General features: G+C 42.4%; 1 protein-coding gene across 1 annotated transcript in view; it reads right to left on the reverse strand.

Annotated features, from left to right (window-relative positions):
* The window catches only part of si:ch211-106h11.3 (CCN family member 1), a 16,902-nt gene extending 7,553 nt beyond the window's left edge, over positions 1-9,349 (reverse strand). The window contains exons 1-4 of the mRNA XM_050069242.1: positions 9,151-9,349; positions 6,429-6,642; positions 3,771-4,211; positions 3,113-3,291 (exon numbers count right to left, since the gene is read on the reverse strand). Of these exons, the coding sequence (XP_049925199.1) occupies positions 3,113-3,291; positions 3,771-4,211; positions 6,429-6,642; positions 9,151-9,201 (885 nt within the window). The 5' untranslated portion in view covers positions 9,202-9,349. The remainder of the gene's footprint in view (positions 1-3,112; positions 3,292-3,770; positions 4,212-6,428; positions 6,643-9,150) is intronic.
* Between the last annotated feature and the right edge of the window lie 6,432 nt (positions 9,350-15,781).

Below are 15,781 nucleotides of genomic sequence, written 5' to 3' on the forward strand. Positions count from 1 at the left end.
ATGTGCCGCGTTCTGTAGAGCAGGTTGAACACTGCTTCATAGAGTCACATTGTTAGAATACCGCACAGCAAAATGTAACAACTCATCATTTGAGCCGTGAGCCATGAAAAACAAAGTTAATGCAGTTAAGTACAGAGACGGGGGAAAAACAAAATAAAGGTCAGAGCAACCGCTGAGTGCCAGCGAGGGGAGCATGCCAGCAATAGTTAAGGATTGACACTGATACACATTAACACCCACAGCAACTCTGCAAACACTGGAAGAGCAGAGAGAAACAGGTGCATAACAACCCATCAGCCTCATGAGAGGCTCATGGCGAGAGGCAGAATGTTTCTGAGGGTGTTGCTGTGTATGAAATGTGAGAGAGCAGCAGAGTGGGCGAATCAAGTGCTCTTTAAATCACACAGCAGAGAGCCACTGAGTGCAGCTGACTGCCACAGCGTCGCGGGGTCAGTGTGGGAGAGCTGCAAACCCCCGCAGACGAGTGAGGGGGGATTTTATCCCTTTGTCACATCTCTGAAAAGTTCTGGGAGAGCTGCAGTGTTATTTAAAATGAAAACTTAGAAACAAGCTGATAACAATGTTGGTGATGTATTGTGTTTTTAAAAAGATCACAGAAAAGAACTACCTTAAGCAGAGACTGCCGAAAGTTACCAGTCTCCGAACACATCAGCTATCAGTCTGACAATGATTGTCTACAGTCCGATTAGCAAGTCGAAACAAGACAACGGAATTGGAGTTGAGAGACGATATCTATTATAGATTTCTGATTATAAATGCAGATAAACTTTAAAAAGCTGTTAGCTGATGAGTTCTGAGATGGTATTTTGTTCTGTTCTTGATACACAAGACCAGCAAGGCGTCATCCAGACTAGGCTGTCATCACAACGTCCTCTTTTGGGACACTGAGGATGATGAAACATGTCTCCAAATTCCTACGTTAAACAAACCGGCTTAAATATATAACCCAAGCCAAAGAGTAGTCTCGCGTGACCAGCCTCCCTATACTTCGGAATGGGAGTCTGGGGACATTCATCTTTCATTTTGTAATAGAAATGGGCGGAGATATCCAGACCATGTGACGGCGTTGCCATAGGTACAGCATGTGTGTTACATGTAACAGAGACGTTGCAGCTCTGCAATATAACTGAATGAAATGAAATCATATCCATTTTAATCTCTTCTTGCGATGCACTGAACACTTCCTTTTCTGTTGTACTACGGACAACAATTCCGGGAACAGCAATTCCAGTGTAGGCGGGTGTAAGGCAAAGCTAACCAGCCGTTGGTCAAGGAAGTGTGGAAGTACACGGATTTGGATCCAATCACATCACTGCCGCTGGGAGCCAGCGCTAGTTCTATTACAACTTTCCTATGGGAATGTCAACAGACGACAGAGTCAGCCAGCATGCTGACGTCATCAGCGTCTGTGTAAGAGACTAGCCAAAGAGTTGCTGTGTAGTTGGTTGCACCAGCAATAAATTTGAAAACACGTATCTCTTATTTGTTTCCCTTCCATGTTGTAAAACAGATGGAAGATAGCAGCATGGGCTTTGGCTCCAAGCTATAGACCTGAGCGGTAAGGTTTCACCCCCAACTCCATGTCCCCTTTTGGACAAAAGCAACGCACCGTCACATAAAGAGAGAAACGGGAAAATGCTAAATGATGCTGGTGACAGTTGATACTGATAGATAGCTAACGTTAGCTTGAGTAGGAAGGTGCTGCAGCACAGTCATACTGTGGCAGCATCAGACAGCTGTCTCCGACTAAATCTCAACCTAGATCAAACAGTTGGTTGTTAACAAACAACACTTATCCTACTGATACCTGGTGATTCAATCAGATATAGTGGCCACTGTGTTGGGTCATTGATCCACTTGGATGGGGGAGGACTAAAGGGACTTAATGATCAACTTTCATTTATGGTATTTAGGAATGGTGAATGCTCAGGTTCAGGCAAGGTCACAAAACAATTATTAGACATGTTTTTATAATAGGATCTTTGGCGTTCTATCCCCTTGACATTTTGTGAGGTTCCCATATGTGCTGGACTGGTGTATACGGGCTGTTTACCTGCATGCAGCCAAAGCTTGCTCAAACGCAATTGTTCAATAGTACATGGACTACAATCGGAACACTTCTGATACCAAAATCTGGTCTTGTTGTCTGGAGATTCTGCATCTATGTGCAGACTTCTGTTTATAGATTAGGAAGCTACCACCGTCAGCCAAGAACCCTCTGTAAAATGTCGAAATTATATCTCTACACTTCAGCCTCAATTGTCGCCTCACAGCAAGAGGGTCCCTGGTTCCTAGAGTTTGCATGTTCTCCCTGTGTCAGCGTGGGTTTCCTCCAGGTGCTCCAGCTTCCTCCCACAGTCCAAAGACATGCAGGTTAATTGGTGACTCTAAATTGTCCGTAGGTGTGAATGTGAGTGTGAATGGTTGTCTGTCTCTATGTGTCAGCCCTGTGATAGTCTGGTGACCTGTCCAGGGTGAACCCTGCCTCTCACCCAGTGTCAGCTGGGATAGGCTCCAGCCCCCTTGCGACCCTGAACAGGATGATCGGTTACAGAAAATGAATCAATGATTGAAAGGATACAACATGTTAAGACGTGTTAATTACTGAGATTTAGAGTGATGGTAGACAGAGCCAGGGTAGCTGTTTCTCTCTATGTGCAGTCTTTGTGCTAAGCTAACTTCCTACTGGCTTCATATTTACCGTACAGACATGAGAGCTAACTCTGTGCTAGATAGCAACCAAATGCTTTAGTTGTCATTTACAGAGGGGCTACCAAGAACTGAGCTCGAAGCTGCAGAGAGGAAACTTGGTCTAAATCTGCTCTGTCGTCATCCTGCTGAGGATGTTTCCCACACAGCAACAGAACTGTGAATAGACCAAATGGACCAGAAAGGGCTCAGCTACAGACGGATTCAGGGTGGGTGGGGTCTGTACACATGCCACGGTATTAATACCAATCTGTCCCCTGGAGAGCAAACCTTTCCTGAATCTATTTAGCCCGGTGGCTGCTCTGCGTGTTTGTGGTCTGTCAGAGGAAGAGCTGCATTCTGTCGCTTCATGAGAGTCTTAAAATCACCACACACTCCTCACCTTGACTGGGATGGACATGGAGCTACAGGGCCGGATGTTGCACAGACGCGTCTCCTTGATGAGCTTACACCGGGCGTTGTCGTTGGTAACACGAGAGGAGACGCCCATCCCGCAGCTCCGAGAACACTGGGACCAGGAAGTAGTCTGAACCACGCACTGATCTCCCACCTGCCTCCAGGCTAGGAGAGATGATATAGAGGACGTGTGAGATGACAATGCAGAGTTTGGCGAGTCAGAGACAGAGAAGCAAGATCAGCAAAGTGACGCTGGGGTAAAAAGGGCCGGTGGGAGAGAGACGGAGAAGGAGAGGTCCAGAGATGCAAAGCACACTGGTCTCATTCAGTGAACAGGCAACACTGACGCATAGAGAAGGTGATTACAGAGAGGGGAAAGCTGGGTGACAGAGGTATGTGCTGTGTGAGAGCAGTGTGTGAGAGCACCTCTGGTGTGCAAGGAGCCAGTGGAAAACAAGCCTCACATAAATGCTGACACACACACACACACACACACACACACACACATAGATGCAGAGGAAAAGGCTCACAGTGAGGCCGTTTGTGCGTCAGGGGGCTAAAATGACTAAAACATAAACATGATGCTTTACTGCGTAGAGGAAACAGACGGCACTCTGAGGCGACACGGCGGCACCCTCTCTTACCCGCCAGGTGCTTGTTTCCACGTGGCTTGTCCCACTTGCGCCCCACCTCCACCAGCTCGTTGCCCAGGGTGTCCTTCTCCTTCTTGGGTTTGTAGGGGTACAGCTTCCGGTAAGGCTTCGGGTAAGGCTTCGGGAAGGGGTAGGCTGGGTAGGGGATGAAGGGGTAAGGCGGGTAAGCTGGAGGTTGGGGTCGACGGTGCACCGGGGGCACGACGGTGGTTCCCTTGTGGCAGTCGATGGTGAGGCAGCACTGGCCTGGTACTTTGACCAGCTGTGGAGAGGGACAGGAAGGGGACGCCAGGGGCACGTGGCTGGGGCAGAGGGGCACGCAGCCCACCGCTCCGTCGATGCAGGTGCACTGGTGTTTGCAACCAGCGCGGAAATTCTCGCCGTTTTGATAAATGCGGCCGTTGTATTCGCAGGAGCGGCCCTCTGCCTTTGCTGAGGGAAAGGAAACAGACAGGTCGGTTAAAATACTTTGAAACACAAACGTGTTCAGATATCTGTGGAGGCAAATAAGGACATGACTATCTGAATTTTAACAGCTATTGAATACTTAATATTAAAACACCACTAAATTCATAGCAGTGAATTATTTTAATTTGTATCTAAATCTGTTTGTTCTATATTTACCTGTATATTAAATATTAAAATATTTCAAAAGCTAAATTAGATTTTTTTTTAAATGTGCACAAATTCAGATCCAAAAATTCAAGTGTCATAAATTTCAAAAAATTCATTTAGGTTACTCAAATTCAATTGGTCAAATTCAGATCTTAAAATTCAAGTAGAAAATTTAGATAGAACAGTCAAATGCGATTGGTCAAAATATTCAGGCTCATTTTATGGAAGCAAATAAGAGATAAAAGTATTTGAATTTTAACAGACACTACATTTATTTGTGTTGAATTTACCTCTTTGAAATTTAAATATATAGCGTTTCTTGAGTTGCAATTTCAGAAGCTTATTTGGAATATTTTTTGTCAATATTTACAGATTGAGAATTTAAATTAAAAAATGATCCAGGTTACTTAAATCTAATTGGTCAAATTCAGATCTTAAAATTCAAGTAGAAAATTTAAAAATTTAGATAGAACAGTCAAATGCGATTGGTCAAAATATTCAGGCTCATTTTATGGAAGCAAATAATAGACAAAAGTATTTGAATTTTAACAGGCACTAAATGTATTTGTTCTGAGTTTACCTCTTTGAAATTAAAATCAAGCACTTATTGATTTGCAGTTTCAAAAGCTGATACTGAATATTTTTTGTCAGTGTTTACAAATAAAAAATATTCAACTGGTCAATTTTAGATGTGAAAAATGTAAGTTGTAGAAAATTCAAACAGCAATATCCCAGGCTACCAGGGACAGGATAGGCTATCGAGGCTAATTGTTTTGACCAATCGGATTTCAGAAACCTGAATCTTATTATTTAATTTTCATTTTATTTTATTCATTTATTTATTTATTTTTGAAATGATGAAACTTGAATTTTTGGATCTGAATTTGTGTCGACTGTTAAAAAAATTCAGTTTTTGAAATTGCAAATAAAGAAATTTTATATTTTAATTTCCAAGAGATTAATTCAGAACAAATAAAATATTTCAATGCTATGAATTCTGTATAAATATATATTTTAATTTTAATATTAATTACTCAGTGACTGTTAGAATTAAAAATATTTATGTCTCTTATTTGCTTCCATATTGATTGTCATTGACATTATCATGTCCTGGGTAGCCCAGATGTTGCTATCTGAATTTTTTTCAACTTGAATTTTTAGATCTGAATTTAGCCAATTGAATTAGAGCCACCTGAAATTATTTTATTTTTTTCTTGTTGTTGTTGCTTTTTTTAAATTCTGAAATTAGAATTTTTGGATCACTGAAAAAAAATATGTTAAAATTCAGCATATGAAATTGGAACCCAAGAAATGATATAATTTAATTTCAAAGACATAAATTCAGAGCAAATAAATTCAGTGACTGTTTAAAGTTCAAACACTTTTGTCTCCTGTTTGCCTCCATATGTATCCAATATTCTGGATCCAAAGAAAAAAAGCTGATGAAAACTTAAGCCGCAGGAGAAACAACAAACAGGAAGTGGCTCATATGTAAATGACTCTTTAATACGCGCAGAGATCAGAGGAGAGAGGCAGAGACACACTATCTCCAGATTTATGAAGCGAGCTCTATTCTTAGATCTGAGAAGAGTTTTGACTTGTTTACAATGTCCTTCCCCTCCGTTCCCTGAGTGGGACTCCCCATGCAACACCCTGGATACCCCCCTTTATATAGAAACACCCCCAAATAAACAGGCATATAAAAATACCACTGTGCGTGCGTGTGCTCGTGTGTTTCATGGGGCTGTTTGTGTACACACTGAACTACTTATATAAATCCCGGAGTTGGCCAGGTTTCAGTCGCAGCTCATGAAGGTGCTCTGTTTTTGAAACGTGGCACTGGCTTCAAACCCGAAGCCCCTATCAAAGAGAGACTCCAGCCGCTTGGCTCGGACGCCAGATTCCCCACCCTGAAGTTACACATTCCCTCACTCAACCCCAAACTAAACCCCAAACTCTGTAAACCCAAAAGCTCCCCCTGCATCCCCCCCCCCCCCCCCCTCTGTCTCTCTGTCAGCCCTCTGTGGTACGTACCCCTGCAGATGCCATGGGTACGGCCCACATCGTTGCCGTAGTTGCACTCCAGGCCTTTATGGTGGTCACAGGGCCGCCCTTCATGGCAATCCTGGTTGAGCTGAGCGGCGCACACCTTGCAGCAGCCGCAGCCGTCTGGCACCGAGCTGACCCCTGGGGGACAGGACGGAGGCCCCGCCGGACACTCACACACCACCGGGCAGCCAGCAGTCACCTACAGGAGGGGACACGGTGTTAGTTAACCTGGATACTGGCACTTCATGCGGTGCATTTAAGGGGGAGCCACACTGGAACCAGGCAGGACAATAGTTTGACTCATGTTACGCAGATCACAGAAATTCCTCAAAGTGTGTGAGGCTTAAACATTCGCTGAATACCCAGCACTGTCCCCAGCCCCACAGGGATATCTGTAACCCTCTGTCGCCTTCCGCTTGGCATTCGCCGGGCAAGCGGGGATGAAAGGTGCGTTCTCTGACCCAAAATCCCCTCCTCCACACCCCCACCTTCCTGCTCCTACATCTTTTGTTTCTCCAGAGCCACTCCAACAACTCCCAGCAGAGATCACAGAGAGCTGTCCGCAGTCACCTGAAGGATCCCTTCCTGACTCTGACACCGTCTCAACCCGGGCCAGGTCCTGGTGGGCTGCTGACACCGGGTCAACTCAGTCTCATGAGGATGAAAGATATGACACTGCACAATGTGGGGACAATAGCTTTCCATTTTTAGCATCATCACTGGGGTATAACCTGGTGCTTGGAGCATAAGTCAGATAATATTTATAGTGTTCACTGGGTTCATATCTGCCTTATTTTTATCTCCACTGTTGGATAATATTACAGTAGTGTAATTTTGGAGCTACAGTACAGAAAGATAGAAGCTTATGTACTTATACTTTGTAAAAGAGTGAAGTGTGGAAGTTTTTCAGGTTAATAAACCCTTTAAACGCTCACACAAACCCCTGATACACCAAGTTTCATCAGTTTATGTAGATTTAAATGAGCAGCAGTGGAACATAACCAAGTGCATTTACTCAACTTCACTACATTTCACAGGAATATATGGTACATTTACTCTACTTGACTTAATTAGACAGTTCTTTACTGTACAAGTAACATTTTTTCATACATAAAGACAAGGGTGTAGGTTATGTTGGGGGTCTTATATGAAACGATGGATTTGAGGGTCCTCTGCCAGAAAATTTTGAGCATCCAACACTTGATTTTCTGCATTCTGGTGAACATTTGGAACAAAGTTGTAATGTTTCTGCCTCAATTTATGGTGGACATGTCTCTAATTTTGTCAAAATAAAAGTCCACTGCTACTTAAATGTTTTCTGGGGTGGGTTTGGGGGAAAAAATTGAGCATTTGGCATTTAATTTGTTCATGTATTGTGGTGTTAATGCGCTATTTTGTGCCTTTTCATGTGTCAAAATAAAAGTCCTCTGCTGCTTTCAAGTTTTCTGGGAGGGGGTGGCATGTAAATGGGGGGTTTGGGGGTCCTCCGCCAGAACATTTCGAGCATCAAACACTTAATTTCTTGTATTCTGGTAAATTTCGATGCACCAACTTGTACCGTTTCTGCCTAAATTTATGGTGAAAATGTCTTTTTATTTAGTCAAAATAAAAGTCTTCTGCTACTTTGATGTTTTCTGGGAGGGGGGGCATGAAATCAGGGGATGGGTTGTCCTCCGCCAGAAAATTTTGAGCATCTAACATTTAATTTTTTGATGTATTCTGGTGTTTATGCACCAATTTGTGCCTTTTCCCTTGTCAATTTACGGTGGAGATGTCTTTAATTTTGTCAAATTAAAAGTCCTGTTCTACTTTCATATATAAACGGTGGGTTTCAGGGTCCTCTGTCAGAAATTTTAACAGCATTTAACATAAAAAATGTTCATGCATTCTGGTGTTTATGCACCAATTTGTGCCTTTTCCTGTCGAAATTTATGATGGAATTGTCTCTTATTCTGTCAAAATAAAAGTCCTCTGCTACTTCCATGTTTTTACTGGGGAAAAATGCGTATGATCTAAATATTGAGGGGGACATGTCCCCCGCACCTCCCCCCCAAAGTTACGCCTATGCATAAACACATGATGATCCTATAAAACATTGCGTTGTGTGCAACAACGCATTATTACAGATTTAACTGACCTACTGAATACAGAATACTGACCAACAGCAGTAAAAAGCTTCTTACACATTAATGCATCAGTAATAATAATTAAATTATATTATTTACAACAGTATAATTTTTAAGTCATTATGAGTTATTTCTAATAATAATACTTAAAAACTTTTACTTGTGTGACGTTTTCCGTGCATTTTATGTTGCAGTATGTTTCTGAAAGTCCTCAGCAGTCCTATCCTGAACTATCCTAATACTCAATTTGCTGAGGACCCCCTGAGGCGTCCCCCAAGGACCTCTGGTGGTCCCTGAACCCCACTTTGGAAACCACAGATTCTCCACACATTACCAACCAACACTAAGTCACTGAAGGAGAAGTTAAGTGTACAACAGGTACAGTATTATTCACTGGTGTGCGGCTGAACAGTGGGTTTACTTCGGCCATAATTATTTGACATGCAACGCTGCACAGTGAAAGCAGACCGACAGCCGCAGCTCCAGAAGCGGATTTGAGCTGCCGCTGCACGTGAGTCTTTATTCCTCTGTGTTGACATGAAGCAACAAACAGTGACAGAAAATAAACTCCATGCACTCACCAGGCTGACTGTCACCACCTGCAAGACAGCAAATAATAGCAGTATCCCCATGCTGTCAGCTGAGTCACAGGAAAGAAAAAGGAGTATGTAAGTCACAGCAGAATAAATCCTCCTCCGGCTCAGGAACAATAGCTTTTGTCCACAAAGGTTAAATCCGTCATGCGCGATGCTCCTCTTCTCCTTCTTCCATCACTTGCACATTTTCATGGATCAAACTTTGAGGCTTGTTTTTATATCAGCCCCGTGCTTTTTATGGCGGCCACGCCCACCCCAGACCGCCTTTAACCAATTAAGAGGCAGGCGCGCGGCCAAGGTATCCCTGCAGGGAGGGGAGGTGGGCGGGGCTTGGAGCCTCCAACACGGAGGGAGCTGAGGTTTGGGGCAGAGGGGGCGTGGCCGAGCATGAATGCAGTCATTCATAAAAATTCAGAATTACTACATTCCAGTGAGGACCTGGCTTCTGGGTGTTTATTTATTTATGTTTGAGCGAAAATAATATTTTCGATGCTTTAAAGTTCTTTTCACACGCATACCTCTGTCCGGCCGCTGCTTTGTGAAAAGTAAAATAAATATACTCAGCTGCTAGTCTGTGCTACATTAATACAGGGGGCAGCCATGGAAAACAGGGAGGAATTTCCTTCCCCCACTTTATAAAAATACTTGTAGACAAGAAGCGGACAGATAAAGTACACACACAAGGAGGGCCGAGTGTGTCTTGGAGCTGCGTGTAACGACGTGATTGAGTGATAGTGATGTTGAAAATGATTATGATAATCTCCCGTGCAATTTATCACTCTCCTTTCCTCCCTCCATATCCTGTCTTTAGCCCCCACATCCCTTTTACCTACTCAGAGGTTCCCAGGCCACCTCTCTGCACACACACACTCACACACACACACAAACAGCGAGCCATGTAAACACACAAGAATTTAGTTCCTTTGGTTTTTCAGTGAGGAGAGCAGAGCGGAGGTGAGCACCGCCTGGGTAATCTTCCTGTCATCCCCACAGACACGCACACAGGAAACCAGCCATCTGCAGTACCTGAGCCGGTGGCTAACGTACACACTGATGCTCTCTGTGTGAGAGGGTTAAATACGAATCCCACATGTGTGCGCTCTCAAACATCACATTAAAGTGTTCACCGGTGACACACGCAGTGGGCAGCTTGTTGAGATTCAGTGAGAGGGATTGTGGGTGGGTAAATTGTTGTTTTCCCTCGCAGCTTCCCTGAAATGTATCATTAAGCAGAGGGAAGCCTGCAGTCATTTGTACCATCGTCCCCCCTCATCCTAAATCAGCCCCTGCACTTAACCAAATGGTCACATGCAGAGTGATGCATTCATTAGGCCACTGCTGCACAGACACACACATCTGCATACACACTCACATCTGCATATCAGCAACACACTCCAAAAGCCTTCACACACATGTAACTCCATTATATGCTTTACATGTTATACCATTATATCCAAGTCACAGACCTGAGCAGCTGATAAACCCAAATGCTAATCTGAAGGTATTTTCAGATTCTTTAAATCATCTGGTTAAAAAATGATGTGTGTTGCACAGTAACAAATATTTTTAAAGCTATACTATTGTAGTGACGCCCACATTTCCCAGCATGCTGGACTAAGTAGTTCGCTGTTACGTTCGCTGTTTTCTGCTCCATAATGCAGGTGTCATTATTTGTAATTGCCATGTCTGTTCAGAACATGGTGGTTTATGCTAGTTATTGTCATTTGTGTTTTAATTTATAGTTTGCACCATTAGTGAGTTGGTTATCCCACTTCATGACACCAGCTGTAATTTCCTATGAGGTGTTCACAGCTGATGGTGATCTACAGCATAACAATTTATGTTAAAATTAACACTTAACACTTGTACTTGCACTTGTACTCTGAGGTCGGAAATTCCCAGTTCCCTGTCGGAAGTTTAAACTCGAACGCACCTTGAGATCGGATTTCCAACTCGGAAACTCGGAGCAACCACATCAACCCCGACTTACGAATTCGAGATGGCTGCCGGTCACATACATAGTGAGTAAACACTCTGCTAAAGTACTGTTTATAGCATTTTTATCTTATTTGTTTTACATTAGGTCAGCCATACCCGTAGTACTGTTCAATTTTTATCCGTGGGCATGTTGCTACGCTGTCTGTATGTGCAAATTACCACATAGAGCATTGTTATCAACTGATATTGCTAACAGTGGCTACAGCTAGCCCAACGGTAGAACAGTAACGTCCATGTTTTTTCCGACTTGTCCACTGTTGTCAACTAGAATGCATAAACTGTTGTCAACTCGGAGGTGACGTCATTCCCACTTCTGACTTCCGACCTCAAACGCACCATGTAGCTCTGTGTCTGGGACAGATTCACTCACACAGTGACAGGGCTAACACTTAGCATCACAAAGCTAATGCTACCCAATAGTTATTGACAGTGTTGGGCAGAAGCATTGTTACCTCTCTCTCAGTGACAGCTTACCAGCCCTGAACCGTAGTTGGGAACACCCTGGCTTATTAACATTAACTTAGCTTCTTATTAGCTGGTAACTAGCTTCTAGCGGTGCAGGCCACTCTGCAGCAGGAAGAATGGCGAGACATTCGGGCGCCGTTCACCAACAATGACTTTATTACAGTCCTCACAACAAAACATTAAACATGGCCTTCTCATGAGGTTGGAAGGGGAAAAAGGGAGAGCCGGTAACAGCGTCACTATAAGTTGCGACGTTACTAACTCGACTGCATTTCTCATTGGCGTGGTGGTAACGTCACGACTTTCTGAGTCAAATAGCTTTTCGGTAGCGAAGTTGATTAATTGAGTGACCAGTGTGGTAGCACCTGTAAAAGTTACAAGCAATTTTCCCCAGAAGACTTTGTTCCTGCAGAGGTCTGGATAAAAGTAAGGATAATGAAACTGAGGATGAGTAATGTGACTGACGCCAGCGAGACGAGGGAAACACTTCCATACGACATCAAATATTAATCCTTCAGTTTATTCTGCTTGCTGCTTTGCTATTGGCTTTTCTTGACAAGGCCCGCCCTGCTCTGCCTCTGATTGGCTACATTGCACTTCTTGATGCGTCTTGACCATAGACTGTAGTATATATTTAGTAGATGGTGGACACTAAAGAAAAAGACACAAAAATCTGGCTTTCTAGGCCGCAACAATCCAAAAACAGCATGCAAATTCCCGGAGAGACTGACTTATGAACTACTCTCAGTGTGGTGGTGTATTTATCTGCAGAGACACTGCCCTCTGTCTGTATTTTCTTATTTCCTTCTTATGTTGCTGTGTACAGGATGTTCCCTGGCACAGAGCACAGATGAGGTCACGATTTTATGAAAAGGTTGTGACCATGTGCCAGACCATGAGCAGCACATATCCAAGAGGAAGCTACAAAAATCAGATAAAACACAAAGATAGCAAATCTGGTTCTGCTTTCATTTATCCTGTTCACTAACGGTAGCGGACATTTCCTGCATTGTAAAGCCTTTAACTCTTTCTCCAGCTGCAGCTCTCCGTTGTTAATTTACATAAAGAAAACCATAAAAAGTTGTAGGCTCACTATGGTAAGGTTCAGAAGTGAAGTTAATGCATATTTTTAAGTTAATAGTGTTTTTACACAGTGAACTATTCACAGTTTTACACATTTAAATACTTTTATCAGTGATGATGAAACAGTGACAATAATGTGATGAATCTACCTCTGTGGTTTTTCTATCATTTACCTCAGTCTGTCTTCCTAACTTCTGATTGGTGAACTCAGTCACATGAGCCAGGAACAAGAAAATGTTGCTGTGCAGTAGAGTGAAGTGCTGCTTAGGTAAGTCAACCATCTCCATCCTGCTGTTTCTTCTCAATAAGACTGATCCAACCCTCATGGTACACATTTATATTATATTTTCAAACAATGTCAAAAGTTAATACTTGTTGTTAAAGAATACTGAGAGTCTACAGCCATGTTAACAGCTCTGTAGGGACAGGGAAGCTTTGAGCTAATTGATAACATCAGCATGGCCACATGTTCACAATGACACTGCAAAGATCCCAGTGTTCAGCAGGTATAATGTTCTCCATGTTCACAATCTTAGTTTAGTGAGTTACATGCAAACATTTGCTGATCTGCACTGATGGGAATGTCATTAGTTTCACTGGTTTTTGGTCATAAACCAAAGCATTAGAAAATAATGTGGATTTTTTGACCCGATGGCTGCACTAATGGAAAATTCTTCAAAGTGATTACAGCGGCGCCAAATTAAGTAAGAATTCATCGAATAATTGTTCAGACATTTAATTCAAATGTAAACCTGCTGGTTGTGCTAGAGGAAAAGTCAGGGGATCACCAAAGTCACAAAGAGTCATCCTCTGGAAACCATGAACACCTGTGCAAAACAAAATGTTTCCAGTGCCAAACCTAGTGCATTCATTGCTCTAAGCAGGCCTCCCCCTCCTGATTTAATTTTTTTAATTATTATTATTATTACAGACAAGAAGTAGACTTTACTTAGAAGACAACACAAAAAAAGAACCGAGCAAGCAAACAAAATTATGGATAGCAAAAGAATATGGTATGTGCAAATTTGCAAATTTCACTGCCTTCATTTTTTCTTTTTAAATTTTATTTCTATTTTTTTTTTTTTGTATTGCACGCCAGATGACTTTTGCCTTTTCATTTTCTCTTACTCTAAAGGTGTGTGTCTTCATACTGTTTTTCTTTATCAGAAAAGAGCTTCCAGTGCTTCATATAAAAAGCACCCCAGCGTTTTTGTTTTGTTGATATGATGTACACTTGGGTTTGCTTCTATGACAACAATATCTTTTGTTTTCTGGGGGCTTTTTGCCTTTAATTGATAGGATAGTAATAAGTCATGTAGCAAGCATGACATGTAGCAAGGGGCCACAGGCTGGAATCACACCCAAGGCCACTGTGGCAAGGACATTGCCCCCGCACATGGGACACCTGCTCCACTCACTGAGCCACTATGGGGTGCCGTTTGTAAAGTGGCTCACGCTGAAAATAACATCAACATTTTGCCACATTGGCTCACGCTGAAAATAACATCAACATTTTGCCACATTTAGCTTCAAGCAATGTTTAAAAAAGTGGTGTGAATTTTTTAACGTCACCTTTTACCACATTTACAGCAATATTTGTTAACTTAGAAATATATTAAATAGTTAAATCTAAATATTAAATGTGGCACCTAAATGTTAAATGTTAAATCTAAATGTTCTGGGTGAAACTAAATATTTAGCTAATATGCAAATTCACACTGCCGGTCACCGGAAGTACCAAAATAAAAGCTTGAGATGGTCAGACTGTGTTTATAGAATCAAATAACGAATTAAAACCAACTTATCGGGGGAAATGAACACTTGAACATACATTAGCGTGATAACAACTACCTAAAATAACAAGAAACATGTTTGGAGAAATTTTATTTGACGTGTACTTTGAGTTGTTGCTGAAAAGTTGAGATTTTGAAAATTCATCCAGAATGACACCCCCATGCAAAAATCACCCCCCTGTGACCCTTCATTTGTCTGTGAGGGAATTTTTGAATTTTGGAAATGGGCAAAAATGTCCAGGGGTAAGACGGTCGACTACACAGTTAACAAGCTTACAACGTGTACAGTGCTAAAAGCAGAACGCTCACCAGCAACATCCAGTGTCCGCCGGCCAATCTGCTCCCACAAACTGACTTCTCTGTCTTTGTTGAAATAGTTTCTGATTGACATATGATACAGTAGCTAAAGGAATTGTGGCCAAACAAAAAAGGCGAAGCACTCTGAAAAAGATGTTGGACGTGGCTCTTTTTCTCAAGGCCGCATACGCTCTCTCCTCATCGGGGACAATTGAAAAACTACGGCGGCTATGTGGACACAGACCGTTACGCTCTCAACATACACTCAACTCCACCCTCTCTATGTTGTAGCATGTTCTGACTGTAGTGATCACACACTGATGGACGTATTAAACCAACATAGACTGACTGTTAGCATTAAGTCTTTGGATCATTTTAACCTTATGTTAAATTATTTTGTGATTTTAAAGGAATATTCGCCACTGGATGTTGCCATGATAGAGTCCTGCTGCTACCCAGACAGGAAATACAGTTGCATCTTGAGAAACAGGTAATAAATTTGTTTTATTGCCCAACAGATTGAAGATGCTGAGAAAAGTCTTTAAGGATTTTGGGAATACTTTCAGAACAGCTGTAAGTTTTGTTAAGCAAACTTTTGTGTATCTGTTTTTCAGATTGTTATGGTAACACCTGGAGCACAGACTGTTTCTAATACACACAGTACAGCATGTGCTCATACACACACACATACACACACAGGCCTACACAGAGGGCAAAATTATGTATTCACGAAACTTCCATCCTCTTCCCACACAAGTCATTTCTCTCTGTCAGTGTGCGGAGGTGATGTAACAGGCCCGTGTAAACAAGCCCGACACGGAGAGAGAAAACGAAGGCAGAAAAAAACACTGAAGCCTCTGAAGCTTGTGTGTGTTTGTTTGCATCCACCCTCACAACACAAACACACACAGAGAGAAATATGTTGTATTCATATTTAAGTTCCATTGACTCATCAAAGAAATGTGTCTTTTCCACTTTGG

Source organism: Epinephelus moara, chromosome 18 (assembly GCF_006386435.1).
Source record: "Epinephelus moara isolate mb chromosome 18, YSFRI_EMoa_1.0, whole genome shotgun sequence".
Taxonomy (NCBI): Eukaryota; Metazoa; Chordata; class Actinopteri; order Perciformes; family Serranidae; genus Epinephelus; species Epinephelus moara.